Genomic DNA, 18,877 nt, shown 5'->3' on the forward strand with positions numbered 1-18,877 from the left:
GATCTTCCAGGCAAGAGTACTGGAGTGGGGTGCCATTGCCTTCTCCGAATCATAAGAGAATAGTGTATTCAAAAAACAAGAACAAGATGTTTTGGAAAAGGAACATCAGAGCATAAGAACAAGCTCTTGAAAATTAAAAATGTTATTGTCTAAATAAATTCTGTAGAATAGTTTGAAAACAAGGCAAAGGAAATTGCCCAGAGAATAGAAAAAAAAAAGAGACCAAACAATGGGACACTATAGGGGGAAAAAAAAAATCATGTAAAACATGCATACAGGTATTTAAAAATCAAATAGTGCTATATTTTATCCCTTTTTAAGTTTCTTTTTCATTGTGATAAAATACACATTACATAAATTTTACTGTTTTTGACTGTTTTTTAAAGGTTTATTTGTTTATTTTTGGCGATACTGGGTCCTCATTGCTGCATGTGGGCTTTCTTCAGTTGCAGCAAGTGGGGGCTACTCTTGAGGTGTGTGGGCTTCTCACTGCAGTGGCCTCCCCTGTGCAGACCACAGGTTTCCGTAGTTGCAGGTCGTGGGCTCTGGAGCATAGGCTCAATAGTCGAGGTGCGAAGGCTTAGAAGTCCCTTGGCATGTGGGATCTTCTCAGACCAGGGGTCGAGCCCATGTCCCCTGCATTGGCAGGCGGATTCTTAACCACCAAACCACCAGGAAAGCACAGGCACGTGGAGATGTGGTTGAGAATTTGCATGGCTAAAAGTTTCTTTGTTCTATTTAAAAATGTGATCCTTTGAAAAGGCATAACCTTCTTATTCCTGATCCTTTGAAGGTAAAGGATCTTTGCTTCCCAGGAAACTTTTAGAATCTTTTTAACTCTGGTGTTCTGAAATTACACAACTTTGTTTATGCCAGCCTTTTTCCATTCGCTGTGCTTGCCATTGTCAAACCAGACATTCTCATGCTTCCATTCTAAAATAAAATGTCTTTTTATTATTTCTTTGATAAATTATTCCCCTATGCTTTCTCCAGTTTATTTTTAAGAACCTCTATTAATGGGGCATAACCTGGATTGATTTTTTAAGATTTTTTTCCCCTATAGTGTCCTATTTTTTGGTCTTTTTTTTTTTAAATAATATTTTCTGGACAGTTTTCTTGGCCTTGTCTTTAAACCACTCTACAGAATTTATTTAGACAATAATATTTTTAACTCAAGAGCTTGTTCTTATTCTCTGTCCCTTTTTGAAAAGAGTTGGCTTAAGACTAAATATTAAAAGACCTAAGGTCATGGCATCTGGCCACATTATTGCATGGCAGATAGAAGGGGAAAAGGTGGAAGTAGTGAGAGATTTCCTCTTCTTGGTTTCCAAAATCACTGGGGATGATGACCGCAGCCATGAAATCAGAAGACGATTGCTTCTTGTCAGGAAAGAAATGACAAACCTAGATAGTGTGTTAAAAAGCAGAGACATTACTCTGCCAGCAAAGATCTGGATAGTCAAGGCTATGGTCTTCCCCAGTGGTCATGTATGGTTGTGACAGCTGGACCGTAAGGAAGGCAGACTGCCAAAGAATTGATGCCTTCAAACTGTGGTGCTGGAGAAGACTCCTGAAAGTCCCTTGGACAGCAAGGGGATCAAACCAGTCAATCTTAAGGGAGATCAACCCTAAATATTCACTGAAAGGACTGATGCTGAAGCTGAAGCTCCAGTATTTTGGTCATCTGATGTGAACAGATGACTCATTGGGAAAGTACCTGATGCTGAGAAAGACTGAGGGCAGATGTCAGTGGATGAGATGGTTGGACGGCATCACCAATGGAATGAACATGAACGTGGGCAAACTCTGGGAGATGGTGAGGCCTGGAGTGCTACAGTCCATGGGGTCCCAAAGAGTCGGACACGATTGGGCAACTGAACAACAACAATGCATGTTTCAATTTTATTACATTAATTTTTAGAAAGTTTGGATGAATGCCTGAAAAGTTTCTATGTGTCATTATCATGTTTTTGCCTAGATTTTATGATATAATTTGGGCCACTCGTGCCTTTCTTGCTTTTATTCAGTTCTTACCTGTGTTCTCTTTAGATAAAGGTAAGCATTTTCAAATAAGGGAAGTATTAGTGAAAGTAAATATTTTATGAATACATTTTAAGGGAATGTGAGATACCAGATAATGTAATTAATACTGCTAATGCACATTAATACTATGAATAAAAGTACAGCTTCATTCAGTTTGAATACGGACATTGTTATTCGGGAATATCCCCTTTATGGCCCCTGCTACTCAAGAGGATATTCTAAATGCCCCGGGGTGGTGGTGGTGGGGTTCTCCTGAGCGGTTTATTTGAACTTATCGCCACAATTTAAAAAAAAAATTATTTATTTTTAATTGAAGGATAATTGATTTACAATAATGTGTTGCTGCTGCTGCTGCTGCTAAGTCGCTTCAGTCGTGTCCAACTCTGTGTGACCCCATAGACGGCAGCCCAGCAGGCTCCCCTGTCCCTGGGATTCTCCAGGCAAGAACACTGGAGTGGGTTGCCATTTCCTTCTCACATCATCTCCATCTTTGTGCAGGGTCTGGGTGGGATCCTGGGTGAATTTAGGGGCTTCCCTGGTGGCTCAGTGGTCAAGAATCTGCCTGCCAGTTCAGGAGATGCAGGTTTGATCCTTCAGTCTCAAATATCCCCTGGAGAAGGAAGTAGCCACCCACTCCAGTATTTTTGCCTGGGAAATCTCATGGACAGAGGAGCCTGGCAAACTACAGTCCATAAGATTGCAAAAGAGTCTATCTTTTAACATCACTTTCCTTCACCTGGTCCAAATAAATGTGTATATATTTGTTCCTTTAGTGATAAGCAATAAAATGCCAATTAGTTCGGCAGTAAGAAGTGAACTAGTCAAGTGCAATCCCAGTTGAGATCACTGTACGTTCAGTTTACAATTGAGAAGGCAGCTCTGAGAAGAAAATTAACAATGGAAAAACAACTTTATATATCCTTAGAGACCCCAAACTACCTTGCAGGCTTTAAGTTATGCTTCTTGCTTTTGACAGGTTACAATTACCTTCAAGGGTTTACTGCTATACAAGGAGTGTTATATTTCATTGTCATCCCATCTGCATTTTCTTTTTTGTTCACAGTGCGAGATGAGGACAGAAGCACGACGAAAAAATCTTCTGATTTTGATTTTGCATTACTTAACACAAGAAGGGTATGTTACATTACAGATATTTACAGAGATGATTCCTCTCTTTCTCTGACCTCTGCTTTTCCAGATGCACACTTTTAAAAGCAATTAATAACTTTTTTTTTTTAAGAGCAGTTTTTGATTTGCTGAAAAATTGACCAGAAATTTCTGGTATATGGGCGAGAACTCCCATATATCAGCAATCCCCCTCCCTGCCTCGTGTCCCCTGTTACAGCTTACATCGGTGTGTACATTTATTGCACTTGATGAGTCAATATTGATTTATTATTACTAAAGTCTGTAGTTTATGTCAGAGTTCACTTTTGTGTCATATAGTTCTACATGTTTTGACAAAGGCATGATGTCACATATCCACCCTTGTAGTATCGTACAGAATAGCTTCTCTGCTCTAAAAATCTCTTGTGCCCTACCTATCAATGTCCCAATCCCACCTCCAGCAACCTAGACACATTTTTATTGTCTCATTTGTCTAGATATTTTTCACATTGTACATTTAAAAAAATTTTATTAACAAAGCTACCCAGTTCATGGGATACTTGCCCTTTCCCATTCAGGTTTGAAGATGGTGTAGGCCTTTTAATAAGATTTCTGAAGTCCCATTGCTGGCACACAAAGAAAACTTTCTTATTCCTCAGTTTTCCTTCCCTCAATATAAAGGTTTTGCATTTACCTGGATGACTTGTACTCAACTCTCTTTCCTGAGGAAACTGGGAAGCATTTGAGTTTGGCCACCTACCCTATTTGAAAATGTGAGAGCATCGTAGAAGGAAATGGCAACCCACTGCAGTACTGCTGCCTGGAGAATTCCATGGACAGAGGAGCCTGGCGGGCTACAGTCCATGGGATCACACGACTGTGCGACTAGAAAAAAAATGTGCGAGCACTTACAATGAGGACTGCTGGTTTGCTGGGTGTTGGGAGAGGAAGAGAGACTGCAAAGTATCTGAAGGCTCCTCTTTTTAATTCATTTTTTATTTTACTTTGACTGATGCACTGCACTGCATGTGGGATCTTAGTTCCCCAACAAGGGATCAAACCCTCGCCCCCTGCATTGGAAACTCAGAGTCTTAACCACTGGTCCACCAGGGAAGTCCCCGAAGGCTATTCTTTAGAGTTTCCTTTCCTTTTAATTTTCAGCCTGGAAGAAAATATTCAGGTTTCAGGGTTAGGGCTGAAAACATTTGCGTTAAAGCAGTGGTTCTCAACCTGGAGAACCACTGAGAGGATATTTGACAGCGTCTGGAGTCCTTCTGAGTGGTGTACTGGCATCTAGTGGGAAGAGGCCAGGATGCTGCTGAACGCCCTTCAGATGCACATTTTCAGTCACTTCAGTCATGTCTGACTCTGTGCGACCCCACAGACAGCAGCCCACCAGGCTCCCCGGTCCCTGGGATTCTCCAGGCAAGAACACTGGAGTGGGTTGCCATTTCCTTCTCCAATGCATGAAAGTGAAAAGTGAAAGTGAAGTCGCTCAGTCGTGTCCGACTCTTAACGACCCCATGGAGTGCAGCCTACTAGGCTCCTCCATCCATGGGATTTTCCAGGCAAGAGTACTGGAGTGGGGTGCCATTGCTTTCTCCGTCAGATGCACAGGACAACCCAAATGTCAATGATGCCCCGATGGAGAAACCTTTCCTTAGAGCACAAAGAACCAGCCGGCTGCTGGTATTTTCCCAAAAGACTGAATGAGCATCTCTTCCTCCGATAAATGTCATAGCTGTCCGTGAAATAGGAGATCTACTGTAGCTGAGAGTCTAGTAACCCTAGTGTTGAGGTAGGAAGGCAAGCTGGAGGGTAGGAGGTGGCTGGGACGGAAGTGAGAGCTGATGCTTGTTTCTCTGATCTGTGCCAGCAGCAGCTGTTTTAAATAAATAAATCTAGCGCCCTCCCATGGAGAGGGCAATGGCACCCCACTCCAGTACTCTTGCCTGGAAAATCCCATGGACGGAGGAGGCTGCAGTCCTTGGGGTCGCTAAGAGTTGGACACAACTGAGTGACTTCATTTTCACTTTTCACTTTCATGCATTGGAGAAGGAAATGGCAACCCACTCCAGTGTTCTTGCCTGGAGAATCCCAGGGACGGGGAGCCTGGTGGGCTGCTGTCTATGGGGTCACACAGAGTCAGACACGACCGAAGTGACTTAGCAGCAGCAGTGCCCTCCCAAGGGGAATGACCGACCCTTATAGAGACCTTGAGGAATTTTTCTTTTAAGCTCCAAGGGAAGTAGTATTAGGGTCCCCCTTTTACATTTGAAGAAATTGAGGCTAGGGGCATCTAGGAACTTGCTGGAAGTCTCCTGGGGCTAAGTGGGGGCACTTTGCAGGCCTGTCTCACCCCCAAAGTCTTCAGGGTCTGATTCCTCTGCTCTGGTGTGGAAGACTTGTTTTTGTTTGAGGATTACCTCAGGAAAATCAAAATGTATGTGTGTCATATTTTTTGTTAAAAAGAAAAGATGGCTTTTTAAAGTCAGAAAGTGAAATCTCTACAACTGTAGTGAAGCATTCTTTTGTTATTGAAAGATTTGACTTTTTATCGTGGAGGTTTTTTCTTTTTTTTGCCAAAATTTCAAAGGCATCCTTTTTGGTGATGGATTATAACACAGCATTTTTAAAAAACTTTTTATCTTATATTGGAGTATAGCCAGTTAACAAAGTTGTGATGGTTTCAGATGAACATCGAAGGGGACTCAGCCCTCTGTTATACATATCTCTAATCTCCCCAAACTCCTCTCCCGTCCAGGGTACCACATAACACTGAGCAGAGGTCCATGTGCCATACAGTAGTTTCTTGTTGGTTATCCGTTTTAAATACAGCAGTGTGTACATACATACATGTCCATCCCAAACTCCCAAATTATCCCTCTCCCTCTCCCCGCAGCAACCATAAGTTCCTTCACTAAGTCAACATTTAAAAATTCTTTTTGTTTACTTATTTATTTCTGACTGCATTGGGTCTCCATTGCTTTAGGAGGGCTTTCGCTAGTTGCGGCAAGCAGGGGCTCCTCTTTGTTGTGGTGTGTGGGCTTTTCACGAAAGTGGCTTCTCGTGTTACAGAGGAGGCTTCAATCGTTGCCTTACACGGGCTCAGTATTTGTGGCGCACGGGCTTTGTTGCTCCATGGCATGTGGAATCTTCCCAGAGCAGGGATCAAACCTGAGTCCCCTGCATTGGCAGGCAGATTCTTATCCCACTGTGCCACCAGGGAAGTCCCAGCAATTTTTTTTTTTTAACAGCACTTGTGAACAAACTTTGTTACTGAGTAATATTTCTCCCCTGGACTGACCACAGTAGATCTTCAATTACAAAATGTGGCCTTTCTCATAATATCTTACATCAAAATTTTGGAAATGGCCTTTTTTCTCATGGTAAACATGATGACCATGGTAAACATCGCTGCAGATGGTGACTGCAGCCATGAATTGAAAAGATGCTTACTCCTTGGAAGCAAAGTTATGACCAACCTAGACAGCATATTAAAAAGCAGAGACATTACTTTGCCAACAAAGGTCCGTCTAGTCAAAGCTATGTTTTTTCCAGTAGTCATGTATGGATGTGAGAGCTGGACTATAAAGAAAGCTGAGCGCCGAAGAATTGATGCTTTTCAACTGTGATGTTGGAGAAGACTCTTGAGAATTCCTTGGACTGCAAGGAGATCCAACCAGTCCATCGTAAAGGAGATCAGTCCTGAGTGTTCATTGGATGGACTGATGTTGAAGCTGAAACTCCAATACCCTGGCCACCTGAAGTGAAGAGCTGACTCATTTGAAAAGACCCTGATGCTGGGAAAGATTGAAAGTGGGAGGAGAAGGGGACGACAGAGGATGAGATGGTTGGATGGCATCACCGACTGGGTGATAGACATGAGTTTGGGTGGACTCTGGGAGTTGGTGATGGACAGGGGGGCTGGCGTGCTGCAGTTCATGGGGTCGCAAAGAGTCGGACACGACTGAGCGACTGAAATGAACTGAAACATGATGAACTGCGTCATCTTTAACAAACATTTCTCAGTCCACTTACTTTGAAACACAGTTTTATCAGACACTTCTCTTTTTGGTGTTGGGGGTTTAAATTTTATTGAGAAAATGGCTCATCACCAGTCTCTGGCCAGAGAAATGAATCCCTGGCCCCCACACCTAGTTGGCAGGCAGACCAATCAGGTGACACTCAACTGCTAAATCTCTGTGTCCCCACGTAGCAAGGGAGTGGACACCAGAGCCAGAGAAGAGCAATCGATGAGCCAGGCAGTCTGCATGTGGGCAGTGGGTTGCTCTGCACTTTTCACCATTCACTGATGGAAAGCACTTCCAAGGGCAGCGTAGTGCCAAGTGTCTGCTCTAAAACCAGGGCTGGTGGGTTGGTGTGGTAGGAAGGGCTTGCAGGATAGAAACACAGACTCAGGAGCCAGTGTTGTTGTTCAGTCGCTAAGTCATGTCCGACTCTTTGTCACTTATGGGCTGCAGCACACCAGGCTTCCCTATCCTTCACTATCTCTGGAGTTTGCTCAAACTTATGTCCACTGAGTCAGTGATGCTATCCAACCGTCTCATCCTCTGTCACTCCCTTCTCCTGATGCCCTCAGTCTTTCCCAGCATCAGGGTCTTTTCCAATCAGTCAGCTCTTCACATCAGGTGGACAGAGTATTGGAGCTTCAGCTTCAGCATCAATCCTTCCAATGAATATTCAGGGTTTATTTCCTTTAGGAATGACTGGATTGACTGATTTGATCTCCTTGTGTCTCAAGAACCTTCTCCAGCACCACAATTCGAAAGCATCAGTTCTTCAGTGCTCAGCCTTTTTTATGATCCAACACTCACATGACGACTGAAAAAACTGTGGCTCTGACTACAGGACCTTTGTCAGCAAAGTGATGTCTGCTTTTTAATACTCTGTCTAGGTTTGTCATAGCTTGTTTGTCATAGCTTTTCTTCCAAGCAGCAAGTTTTTTTTAATTTCATGGCTTTAGTCACTGTCTGCAGTGATTTTGGAGCCCAAGAAAATAAAATATGCACTGTTTCCACTTTTTCCCCATTTATTTGCCGTGAAGTGATGGGAGCGGATGACATCATCTTTGGTTTTGGTTTTTTGAATGTTGACTTTTAAGCCAGCTTTGTCACTCTCCTCTTTTACCTTCATCAAGAGGCTCTGCCTTGATGCAGGAGCCAATCTGCCTTGGTTCAAATGCCCACTCTACTCTTTGCTAACCAGTGACCTTGGGCAATCTACTTACTTTCTTTGTCCCTCAGTTCCCCTGCTTGTAAAATGGAAGATAATGAGTGTCAGGCACATGCTTTTATTATGAGGATTAAATATATGACATGCTTAGAGTAGCGCCTGACACCAAGTGAGCATATATGAGTCCTTGCTTACTTTTACTGTGGAGGAGGTACGAGCTGGATTTTATTCTTCTAATACACAACCTGGATCAGCAAAGGACTTAAAGCAGTTAAAAATGTGGGTTTGGCCCATTTTTCATTATCTTTTGATAAAAATCTCAGCTCCATTCAAAAAACTCTGAGCTAAATTACCTCAAGACAATGTTTTCTAAGTGCCTGGAACTCTACAACAGTCATTCTGCAGAATGTTAATTGATATGACTCACATGAGCTTATGGTCAAGTAAGCTTGGCAAACATTGGGTTCAGTTCAGTTCAGTTCAGTCGCTCAGTCATGTCTGACTCTGCGACCCCATGAACTGTAGCATGCCAGGCCTCCCTGTCCATCACCAACTCCAGGAGTCCACCCAAACCCACATCCATTGAGTTGGTGATGCCATCCAATCATCTTATCCTCTGTCGTCCCCTTCTCCTCCTGCCCTCAATCTTTCCCAGCATCAGGGTCTTTTCAAATGAGTCAGCTCTTCACTTCAGGTGGCCAAAGTATTGGAGTTTCAGCTTCAACATCAGTCCTTCCAATGAACACCCAGGACTGATCTCCTTTAGGATGGACTAGTTGGATCTCCGTGCAGTCCAAGGGACTCTCAAGAGTCTTCTCCAACACCACAGTTCAAAAGCATCAGTTCTTTGGCGCTCAGCTTTCTTTATAGTCCAGCTCTCACATCCATACATGACCACTGGAAAAACCATAGCCTTGACTAGATGGACCTTTGTTGACAAAGTAATGTCTCTGCTTTTTAATATGCTGTCTAGGTTGGTCGTAACTTTTCTTCCAAGGAGTAAGCGTCTTTTAATATCATGGCTGCAGTCACCATCTGCAGTGATTTTGGAGCCCCCCAAAAATAAAGTCTGACACTGTTTCCACTGTTTCCCCATCTATCTGCCATGAAGTGATGGGACCATATGCCATGATCTTGGTTTTCTGAATGTTGAGCTTTAAGCCAACTTTTTCACTCTCCACTTTTACTTTCATCAAGAGGCTTTTTAGTTCCTCTTCACTTTCTGCCATAAGGGTGGTGTCATCTGCATATCTGAGGTTATTGATATTTCCTCGGCAATCTTTAGGGACTAGTTTTTCAAGGAACACTCTGAGAAATACTGCCTTCACAGATTCATTGACCCTTATAAACCTGAACTCACCTTATAAGACCCCAACATCATGAGCATTGTATTAATAGATGCTTGATAAGTGTTATTTGAACAGCCATTGAGGAACTTACTAGCAGGTAGATGGGTGAAATAATTGGAAAGCCATCCACACAGGTAATTACTGTTTTTTTGTCTTTTTTTTTTTTTTGTCTTTTAGAAACTGTATCAGAAAGGAGAACTGTGAAAACAAAAAGACCAAAGTCACACAGCTATCCTTTCTCCTGCAGGTGCTATTACGGCCTCAAAGCATGCATTTCCCTTTTCTGCCACGAGATGGCCTCTTTCACCTGTAATTGATAGAAGTTATGCTAAAGTTGATCATTTCCAGAGACCTGCTGGGAAAGGGAGAAATGAATGAATTATCAAGTTGAAAAATGTTTAAGGACGTATTAGTGTCACGAAAGTAGACCTGCCTTTAACAAAGAGCTGAGAGGATTGATTTTTGTGTATTAAAATAAATAGAGAAAGCGTTGTAGGGAAGGCCACGCGACCTGGTCTCGAAAGATGTATAAAATGTGGATAGACAGTTGTGGTGGACAAGGACGTTTTAGACAGGGGCACAGAGCAAGCAGGGGCAGGGCATAAGTGAACCACTAGGTAAACGAAGAGCAGAGATCAAATGCATGAGGGAGAGTTAGTGAGAGCAGACAGTGAGGGGTCTAGCTCCACACGTGCGCCTCCTCTGGCCCCAGCGCCTGTTACCAGCCTCTCCCTCATCTTTTCTACTTTGGCTTTCTCCTTACTGCTCACACCTCTTTTTAAAGTCCTGTCCTGTCACTCTATTGGTTAAGAATTTCCAGTAGCTCCTCCTACCACCTCTGTTAAATGGAGACCTCGTTCAAGCGCAAACAGTGGAATTGGAACACATAGACATAGCTCTGGGGACTTGCCTGGTGGTCCAGTGGTTAAGACCTTGCGCTTCCAGTGCAGGGGTACAAGTTCAATCCCTGGTAGGGGAACTATGATCCCACATGCCCCATGGAATGGCAAAGAAAAAAAAAAATCCTGTTTTCCTGATCAATTAGTTTAAGAAATATGGGACCTGCCATCACCTATTGTTATCATTTTTAAGCCCAAGCTCTATGATCCTGGAAAGTGTTCAGAATGTGATGTCAGGAAAGCAATCTTTATATTCAGGCAATCTCTAATGTATGTTCCCATCTTTTTTTTTTTTTAAACGCGTGTATGTATATAAGTATATGTGTATTTAAGTCATTTAAAAATGTTTGGAAAGAGAGAAGATGTTAACATTGTCTCTGAGTTGTGCAATTTTCTTTTATCTATATTTTCTAATTTTTTCTTAAATGAGCATGTATTACATTATACTAAAAATTATTAATAAAAGTGGATTTCGTTTTTTTCCTATGTAAAATGGGGATTAAGACATAGGATAGAAGCCTGATGAGCCATTAATAAGTATAGAAGCTGACTGACCTGATCATTTCACATTTGCAAATTCTTTAAAATAAGCAAGGTACTGGAAATAGTCATGGCAACCCCTTTTAAGAAAGTTTAGTCCTCTAACTGATCTGAATCTGGAACACAGAGGAAGCATGACAAAAAGGAAAGTTTTCTCCTCTATATGTTCCCAGGTTTGAAATCAAAGAGAAAGAACTCTCACTGGAGCCTGCAATCTGAGGTCTTTGGATGAGTTCCTGAAAGTATATGCTAATTTGTGCATATTTGCATGTTTTTCAGGAGAGAGTTTTGGTTTTCAAAGAGGTTGAGGACTCAGATTAAAACCAGAGAGTTTTTCCACTTTCAGAGGATTGTGAGACAAGGAGCTTGCTTTTATTGCTGAGACCACTTAAGTCAGACGGCCTTCCGACTGACCAGGTTAAAATGAGTGAGGGACCCACGCTGCTGACAGTACATGCATACAGAGGAAGCTGCTGATATCATCTGTGACCAGCGAAGAAGTGATCAGAAACAACACATCGAAGCAGATGACATTTTCTGATACTAAATTTCCTTAGTGATGTCGATCAACAGATTTTTGGAATCCCCTTCAGAGCACATGACATATTCTTTTCAGCTACTTCAATGATCGCAAGCCTTGCCTGTGTGGTTAAACTGGGGTTTTATCACTCGTCAAATGTTACCTGAAATGAATACTAGTAAAAAAAGAAGCAAGCAAGTTGGGCAAATAACCATCTTTGGCTAAACATGAATAAAAGTAAATTACAAGATATTTTCTTAGTTGATTTACTTATTTGACTTTTAAGTACTTTAATTTTTATTTATGCATTTACTTGGCCGTGCCGTGTCTTAGTTTTGGCCCCTGGAGTCTTCCATCTGCTTTGAGGCATGTGGGATCTTTAGCTGTGGCATGTGAACTCTTAGTTGCAGCATGTGGGACCTAGTTCCCTAACCAGGGATCAAACCCAGGCCCCCTGCATTGGGAGTGCAGAGTCTTAGCTGCTGGACCCCAAAATGTTTTGAAAGACAGTGTTTGGATATACTTAACCTATGTGGTGGAGCTCTTTACTATACAGGCAAACCTTGTATATTCTAGTTTTTGTTTAATGTACTCTTTAATATACGCTTACTATTTGTATTGAGTTTCTTTGGACTTTGCCTTTATTCTCTTTACCTAGAGTTAATTTTGTTTTTCTTTCTTTTGTGAAATGGCCAGATATATTGATGCAGCCAATGCTTTGGAGCAAGAAACTAAAATGGGGTTACGACGCTTTCAAGTTTGTGACAACGTTGATCTTGAAACTATTTTGATGGAATATGAGAGCTATTATTTTGTAAAATTTCAGAAATACCCCAAAATTGTCAAAAAGGCATCAGACACAGGTACATGGCTATTTTCTAGAAGTAAGGTGCTATCTCATCTTTAAGTTCTGTGTGTCTTCCTCATTTTATTCCCAGATAGAGGATGTCCCCAACTCTACACTGAAAGAATAGACCAGAAGGATTCTGTAGCCTCTTTTAGATCCAGTGCAGACAATTTAAACATGATCGTCTGGACACTGATGTCCCTTTTTGTCTTGTCGGCATTTGCTTGAGGACTGTATGATTTAGGGCAATGAAAACAAAACCCCAGCAGGTCACAGGTACTTTCTTTCTTTTCTTTAGAGATGGAAAGAGCTGTTGGAAGACAATAAATGACAGAAGACTTTTTTCTTGTTGGGAAGACCTATTATCTATCTTGAAAATAACATGAAAATGAGTATTGGTGAGGCTAATAGCTCATGTATAGATAATGAAATGCTTTTGAAAGCCATCAATCCAGATAATGATCAATATAATGCAAAGACCCAGTATAGGTTAGCAGTCAAGGAGGCTGGCTGGAGGAAAGATCTAAAGTTAGGGCCCTGTGTTTTGTAGTGACATTGACTTAGAAGTCTGTAAGTGGGGGAAGTAATTATAAACCAAGGGAGATCATTGTCCTGTTTACAAGGCACTTGTTAAGCCACAGACTTTAACATTTCATGTAGGGACCAGGAAACCAAAAGGAACGTCAATTAAAAATAGCCAGGGCTGAATCACAGAGCTGGAAGGGGTCTGAGAGAGCAAGAGAGGTTTTATCTGCGCTCCCTTCCAGTACAGTGTGCCTAGCTCTGCATCTGTGGCTGGTTGTTGGATCTGAGTTTTGGCAGAAAAAAGCAGACACTCCTCACCACTGGGCCACAGGACTGTTACTGACATGGCTTGATTTTAATGCTAGTTCTAGCTTGGAACCACACTCTCCTGGGATATTGGACACAGTGTCTTTAGTTTAAGGTAAACGGGCAGGGTTTGACTGATAAGTGTTCCATTCTGGTGTCCCAGAAAGTGAGAGTGAAAGTGTTAGTTGCTCAGTTGTGTCCAATTCTTTGCGACTCCATAGACTGTAGCCCGTCAGGCTCCTCTGTCCATGGAATTCTCCAGGCAGGAATACTGGAGTGGGTGGCCATTCCCTTCTCCAGGGGTCTTCCTGACCCAAGGATTGAACCCAGGTCTCCTGCACTGAAGGCAGATTCTTTACCTTCTGAGCCATGTTCCAGGGACCACAGCAAAATAGTGTCAAGTTCATGAAAACTTAATGAAATGATAACTATAAAGCAGCCCACACTGGAGCTGCCACCGAGTCTGTGGTCTCCCAACATGTTTAATATCTTCTGAGGCCTTTGGGATCTTTGTGTGGAAATGCTTGGGAAGCATGGGCTTCTTTCTCTTTGCTGGTAATTCCATTCCTCTCTAGATGAGAATAGCTTACAGTTTCTGCATGTAGCACAAATTTTAAGAACAATGTAAAAGGACAAACATACCTGAAAAATCACTTTCTCTTAAAAATTTAAATGTCCTTCTCCTCTTGATATTTGTTTTGCCACAGCAGAAAACAGTTTACCTCAAAGAAGTGGAGGGAAGACCAGAAGGTAAAGTAAATGATAATTCATCTTGACCAACTCAACCCTTAAGAGTTTGTGGGATCTGTTTCCAGAAGATTCTCCGGTGCGGCTCCATGTCTGCCAAGCAGCAATCTCAGACCATGGTCCTGTGACCCTGGGGGCATGGGCTCCCCTGATGTTACAGACGGCCAGGGCGTGGACCACTGTCCGTCGGCTCTCTGCTTTTACCACCAAGAATTGCATCCGCCGATGCTTTGTCTTTCTAGGCTAGGTGGTATGAAAAGTATGGACCTCAGAGACTGAAAGATCCAGGTTCAATTCCTGGCTCTGCCACTTACAAGCTTGGAGCAAGAGTCTGACACATAGTGAGTTCCCAGAACATAGTAAGCACCTCCCCAGAAATATTTTTCCTTTCTGAATCGTCAAGGTCATTTCTCTGTGTACCCCAGGTCACGTCCTGACAGTCTGGAGGGAATCGGGTCTTGCTCTTCCTCTCCTTTTCTCACACTCATCTTGTGTATTTCTTTCTCCAGCTTCTCAAATCCCAGTCTCATTTGGGAGTCGTGGTATCTGACTGGAGCCCCTCTGTCTCCTGACTCTTCTGGGTTGATGCTTGCCTCAGTGTCCCCCGCGTTCCCCTCCTCCCAATCCGGGCTACACGCGTGTCAGCAGAGCCTGTTCACAAAGTGCCCAGGACCGCACAGCTGCGGGGCATCAAGGCCTGTGGCTCTTTGCTATTACAGGAAAGCCCAGACCTCAGGGGAAAGTGGCAGTGGGCTTCCAGTAGAGACCACACAATCACTCAGGCCGTGAGCAAAGTTTAAAAAAAAAAAAATCTTAGGGCCCAATTAAAAGAAGAAAACTTGGGTTGTGATCGTAGGTAATTCACTAGGCCCTTAAGAGCTTCTGTGAGCCCCTCTGGATCCCCTGCTCTGTGACTCCAAGTCCTTTGTCCGCAACCTGAGAAGGAAGGGACTTAGCCGCCTCATCTTTTATTATTTTTTAAATATAAATTTATTTGTTTTAATTGGAGGCTAATTACTTTACAATATTGTATTGGTTTTGCCATACATCAACATGAGTCCACCATAGGTATACACGTGTTCCCCATCCTGAAACCCCCTCCCACCTCCCTCCCTGTACCATCCCTCTGGGTCATCCCAGTGTACCAGCCCCAAGCGTCCTGTATCATGCATCGAACCTGAACTGGCGATTTGTTTCATATATGATATTATGCATGCTTCAATGCCATTCTCCCAAGTCATCCCAGCCTCTCGCCTCATCTTTTATAAGTGAAGACCTTTGGTGTCGTTTAAAGAAGAGCCGCGGAGCCCGAGCCTGCTTCACCATGACAGTCACGGGGTCCCTCAGCCTGAGGCTACCTTTGCTTTTGTGCAGTTCTTTCCAAACAGTCTCTTTGTTTTCACCAAAGTGTTCTTCTTTCCTTTATAGTTTCCATAAAGCTAGTCAGACTCCGGTAATAAATGATAACTACTTGTGAAAAGAAACAGCGAGGAGCATTTTAAGAGGCAGCTTCGGAATGCGTAAGGAAACCTGATTGCTTTTCAGCCGCAGGTTCATCCCTGGAACTGCCTCAGCACTCCGTAACTGGCGGAATGCTCTGGGAGCGACTGTCTGGGAGCGTCTTGCTCCTTTAGCCCTGGAGCAGAGTGGCAGGGGGCAGCTGGGGGTTCTTCAGCTCCTCTCTGGGTAGCTGTTTATACATGGCAACCATCGAGGTTGGGTGGCAAATTGTTGGCTGTAAGAAAGATAGCTAGAAAAATGATGCATGGCATTTGTGTATAATCTTATACTCTAAACAGTTATTGAAATGAGAGGTTGTGTCATGAGAGGAGGCGGTGGACCCTCTAGCCCCGCCTTAGACCTGGGAGGTAGACTGAAGATGGGCAGGGCTGGGTGGGAGGATGGTCCAGATGGATTTGTGCCTCCAGATCTTTCCAGAACTCTCTTTAAATGCACTGTGTGAGGAGTCTGCGATCTCAGATTGTTAACAGGATTTCCTCCAAGGTCTTTGTTCCCTGCCCTAGGGTGATGACCGACAGTTGTCAGAATCTTCCCAAGATCAACCAGCAGAGACCGAGGTCCAAAACCACGGTGGGAAAGCTCGGGGAAGCCAGGCCCCTCCACACGGAGCATCCTAAACAGGTCAGCTTTGCTTGGCGCTGGTCTCATTGCAGGTGGCTGAGAAACAGCCCCAAGGAAATAGTCATGTTTATTTGTTCCTCAAGGACAGTTTGATTTCGTTCAGTTAAGAGTTTCTTCCAGTACTTGGTGGAGGACTCCTTCCTCCCCACAAACTTTTGGCTGGTCTGCGTGCTGGGCAACAGGCCTTGAGGGGTGAATCCTAGGCCCAGTCAGAGCAGGAAGGCCTGGTTCCCACAAGGCTCAGGCTTCCTCTTGAGGAAGCTGGACGTGCCAGCTCTTCCCGTCCCACAGGGTGTCCCTGGGGTCCTACCTGTAGGTTGGGATGGTCTTGGTGTGGCCGGGCTCCAAGTCTCCTGTTGGGTTTCTCCAAGGCACACATGGTGGGTGGCTAAGCCAGACCTCCACACTGGGCTTTCTGCGGGGAGAGATGGGCAGGTGAGTGAAACCCATGCTGAGAACCTTCGGTCCAGGACAAAACATACCAACCAGGTTTAAAGGAAGGAGAACCAATGGAAATGGTGAAGAGGAAAGGGAAGGATGCATGTCAGAGCTGTCCGGGCGGATGGAAAGTCATTTTCTCACCACTCAGTTGGTCAGAGGGAATCTCTCGTCTTCAAGGGGGTTGTGTGGTCCTGGCCATTGTGGACTGGCTCAGGTGGAAGCGAGGTAAAGCGGGAGGGGCAGGATGCATCCCACAGAAGGCTGGCTGACTGTTGACTCGGCTGTGTTTCCAAACTCAGCCACCCCTGGCCACAAACACCTCTGGTCCCAGGAGAAAAGACAGGCCTGTGAGTGGAGGTGAGTGGAGGCCCAGCCATTTCCTCCACTGTTTGTGGGGCTCAGAGCCTGTGGCTTCCTGGGACAGCTCCTCCCACCCAGCACAAGCAGTGTTTATTCGTCTTGTTGGGTCTACACAAAAGTGGTGGAATCACACATGGAGGTCCCCTTTTGCAGAAGGATTTGGGACGACGGGACAGGCAGCTGCAGCCAGCATCTCAAATTGCTTTCTGTCGCTGACTTCTCACTTCTCTTCCTCTTTCTCCAGGAGGTTGTCAATCACACTCACAAGGAGAGTGCTGATTTCGGCTTAAGTATATCTGGAATCAACAAAGGCAGAGGAGAAGAAAACGTCCATCCAAAAAAAGTAAGTGGGACTCATGAACCGAACACTGAATGGGGAATTTCCTTTTTCTTTCTGAAAATGAAAAATTTTGAATGTTACATTTGTCAAACAGATAAGGTAATATGTGATGATCAAAGGTTGGCTATAGGGTGAACTGGGAAGAGATGGGCTGAGGATGAAACCCTGAGGTCCTGGACCGGGTCTCCCTTCTGGATGGGTGGATTTGAATGAGTGGCTCCATCTCCAAGGGGCCCAGTTTCCCATTTGTAAACTGCGGAGTTTGGAAGAGATGGCTTGGTTCCCTTCAGCTTAAAAATCCTGTGATTACAGTGATAAACTCTCCCGCATTATTTAAGGAGTTGTGGCCTCACATTCATTCCTTTCTACCCTGTCAGTGGGAGTTGATTAGCAGTGTCCCTTTCTCCTTAGAGATATGACTCCAGATTTGAATGTAATTTCATGTGAACCTCAGTTGATATAAGGTTGATCCTGTCCTCGATAGCTATTTCTACTGCTTTCCTAATGAACTTCATGTCCTGATTCGTGCGTAAGAGTCTCTCAAACAGAAAAGACCCAGTTTGGGTAGCTGTAGGCTAAAGGCAGGTAAAAACGTGTCACTTTTTAAAAGCAGCATCGACACCAGTGTGTTTCTCTTGACTGTAACTTTGAGGACTGAATTCCGTTCAGAGTTACCTTTCTTTCTTCCATCCTATGGGACTGCTGACTCACCTCTAGCCAGGGCTTCTCAGGCAAACTAAACTCTGGGTGTGTGTGTCTGGAGGGAAATGGGGAGCATCTCCCTGGAAATCAAGGGGAATTGGCTCCTTTTAGGGCCCCAATTATATGGGTGATTGCTGGAGGTAACACATTCCGATCAGTGCTGCTCATAAAAAAGTACTTCCCTGCTCACCGTTACTACCTTCATCACATTTTCCAGTCACTTTTGTGCCCAGCAGTGTTGCAGCATTAGTTGCTCTTATGAACATCTCACATTGATATGAATGGATATTTCTAATTAGGTCAAGGAAGGGGCTAGTTAATCCAACACTTAACCTTTGAAAGAATCTGGCTGTAAATTCTGTTTGCAGCAGAAATGCCCTTAGGTTAAGCTGTGGACAGTTTCTACCTAGCATTTCATGAGCTGAAGAAGGGCTTATAGTCAGGGGCCCATCTCCAAGAACGGGCGCTTCATTGCCATCTCAGAGGTGCCCAATCTCAGAGCCTCCAAAGCTCACAATACCCAAGTCCCTTTGCAAATTTACTAGGTGTATTGTTCTCAAGGCACCAGCTTTGAAGTCAGCCTGCCTAGGTTCAAATCCCACGTCTCACCTTCCTGACTGTGATTCTTGGGCAAGTTTTTAGATCTCTCCAAGCCTCATTTCTCTCATCTGTGAAATGGAAATAATCATAGTGTCCACCTCCAATGTCATAATGAACAGAGAGCACACGATAAACACTTAGTAAGTGTTGGCTACTGTTATTGTTATTTAATTTTGACATGTATTCTTGCTTTTTCCTTCTTCCTCTAGGGGG

General features: G+C 43.8%; 1 protein-coding gene across 2 annotated transcripts in view; it reads left to right on the top strand.

The window, feature by feature from the left end:
- The first annotated feature begins 3,112 nt into the window (after window positions 1-3,112).
- The window catches only part of KATNAL2 (katanin catalytic subunit A1 like 2), a 57,248-nt gene continuing 41,483 nt past the window's right edge, over window positions 3,113-18,877 (top strand). Inside the window, exons 1-5 of one of the 2 annotated variants that reach the window (XM_068993841.1) lie at window positions 3,113-3,177; window positions 12,351-12,517; window positions 14,040-14,082; window positions 16,104-16,221; window positions 17,267-17,365. In XM_068993841.1, coding sequence (XP_068849942.1) covers window positions 3,113-3,177; window positions 12,351-12,517; window positions 14,040-14,082; window positions 16,104-16,221; window positions 17,267-17,365 — 492 coding nt within the window. The remainder of the gene's footprint in view (window positions 3,178-12,350; window positions 12,518-14,039; window positions 14,083-16,103; window positions 16,222-17,266; window positions 17,366-18,877) is intronic. The other variant, XM_068993842.1, reaches the window with a different exon arrangement.

The sequence above is a fragment of the Capricornis sumatraensis genome, chromosome 21, assembly GCF_032405125.1.
Source record: "Capricornis sumatraensis isolate serow.1 chromosome 21, serow.2, whole genome shotgun sequence".
In the NCBI taxonomy this organism is placed as follows: domain Eukaryota; kingdom Metazoa; phylum Chordata; class Mammalia; order Artiodactyla; family Bovidae; genus Capricornis; species Capricornis sumatraensis.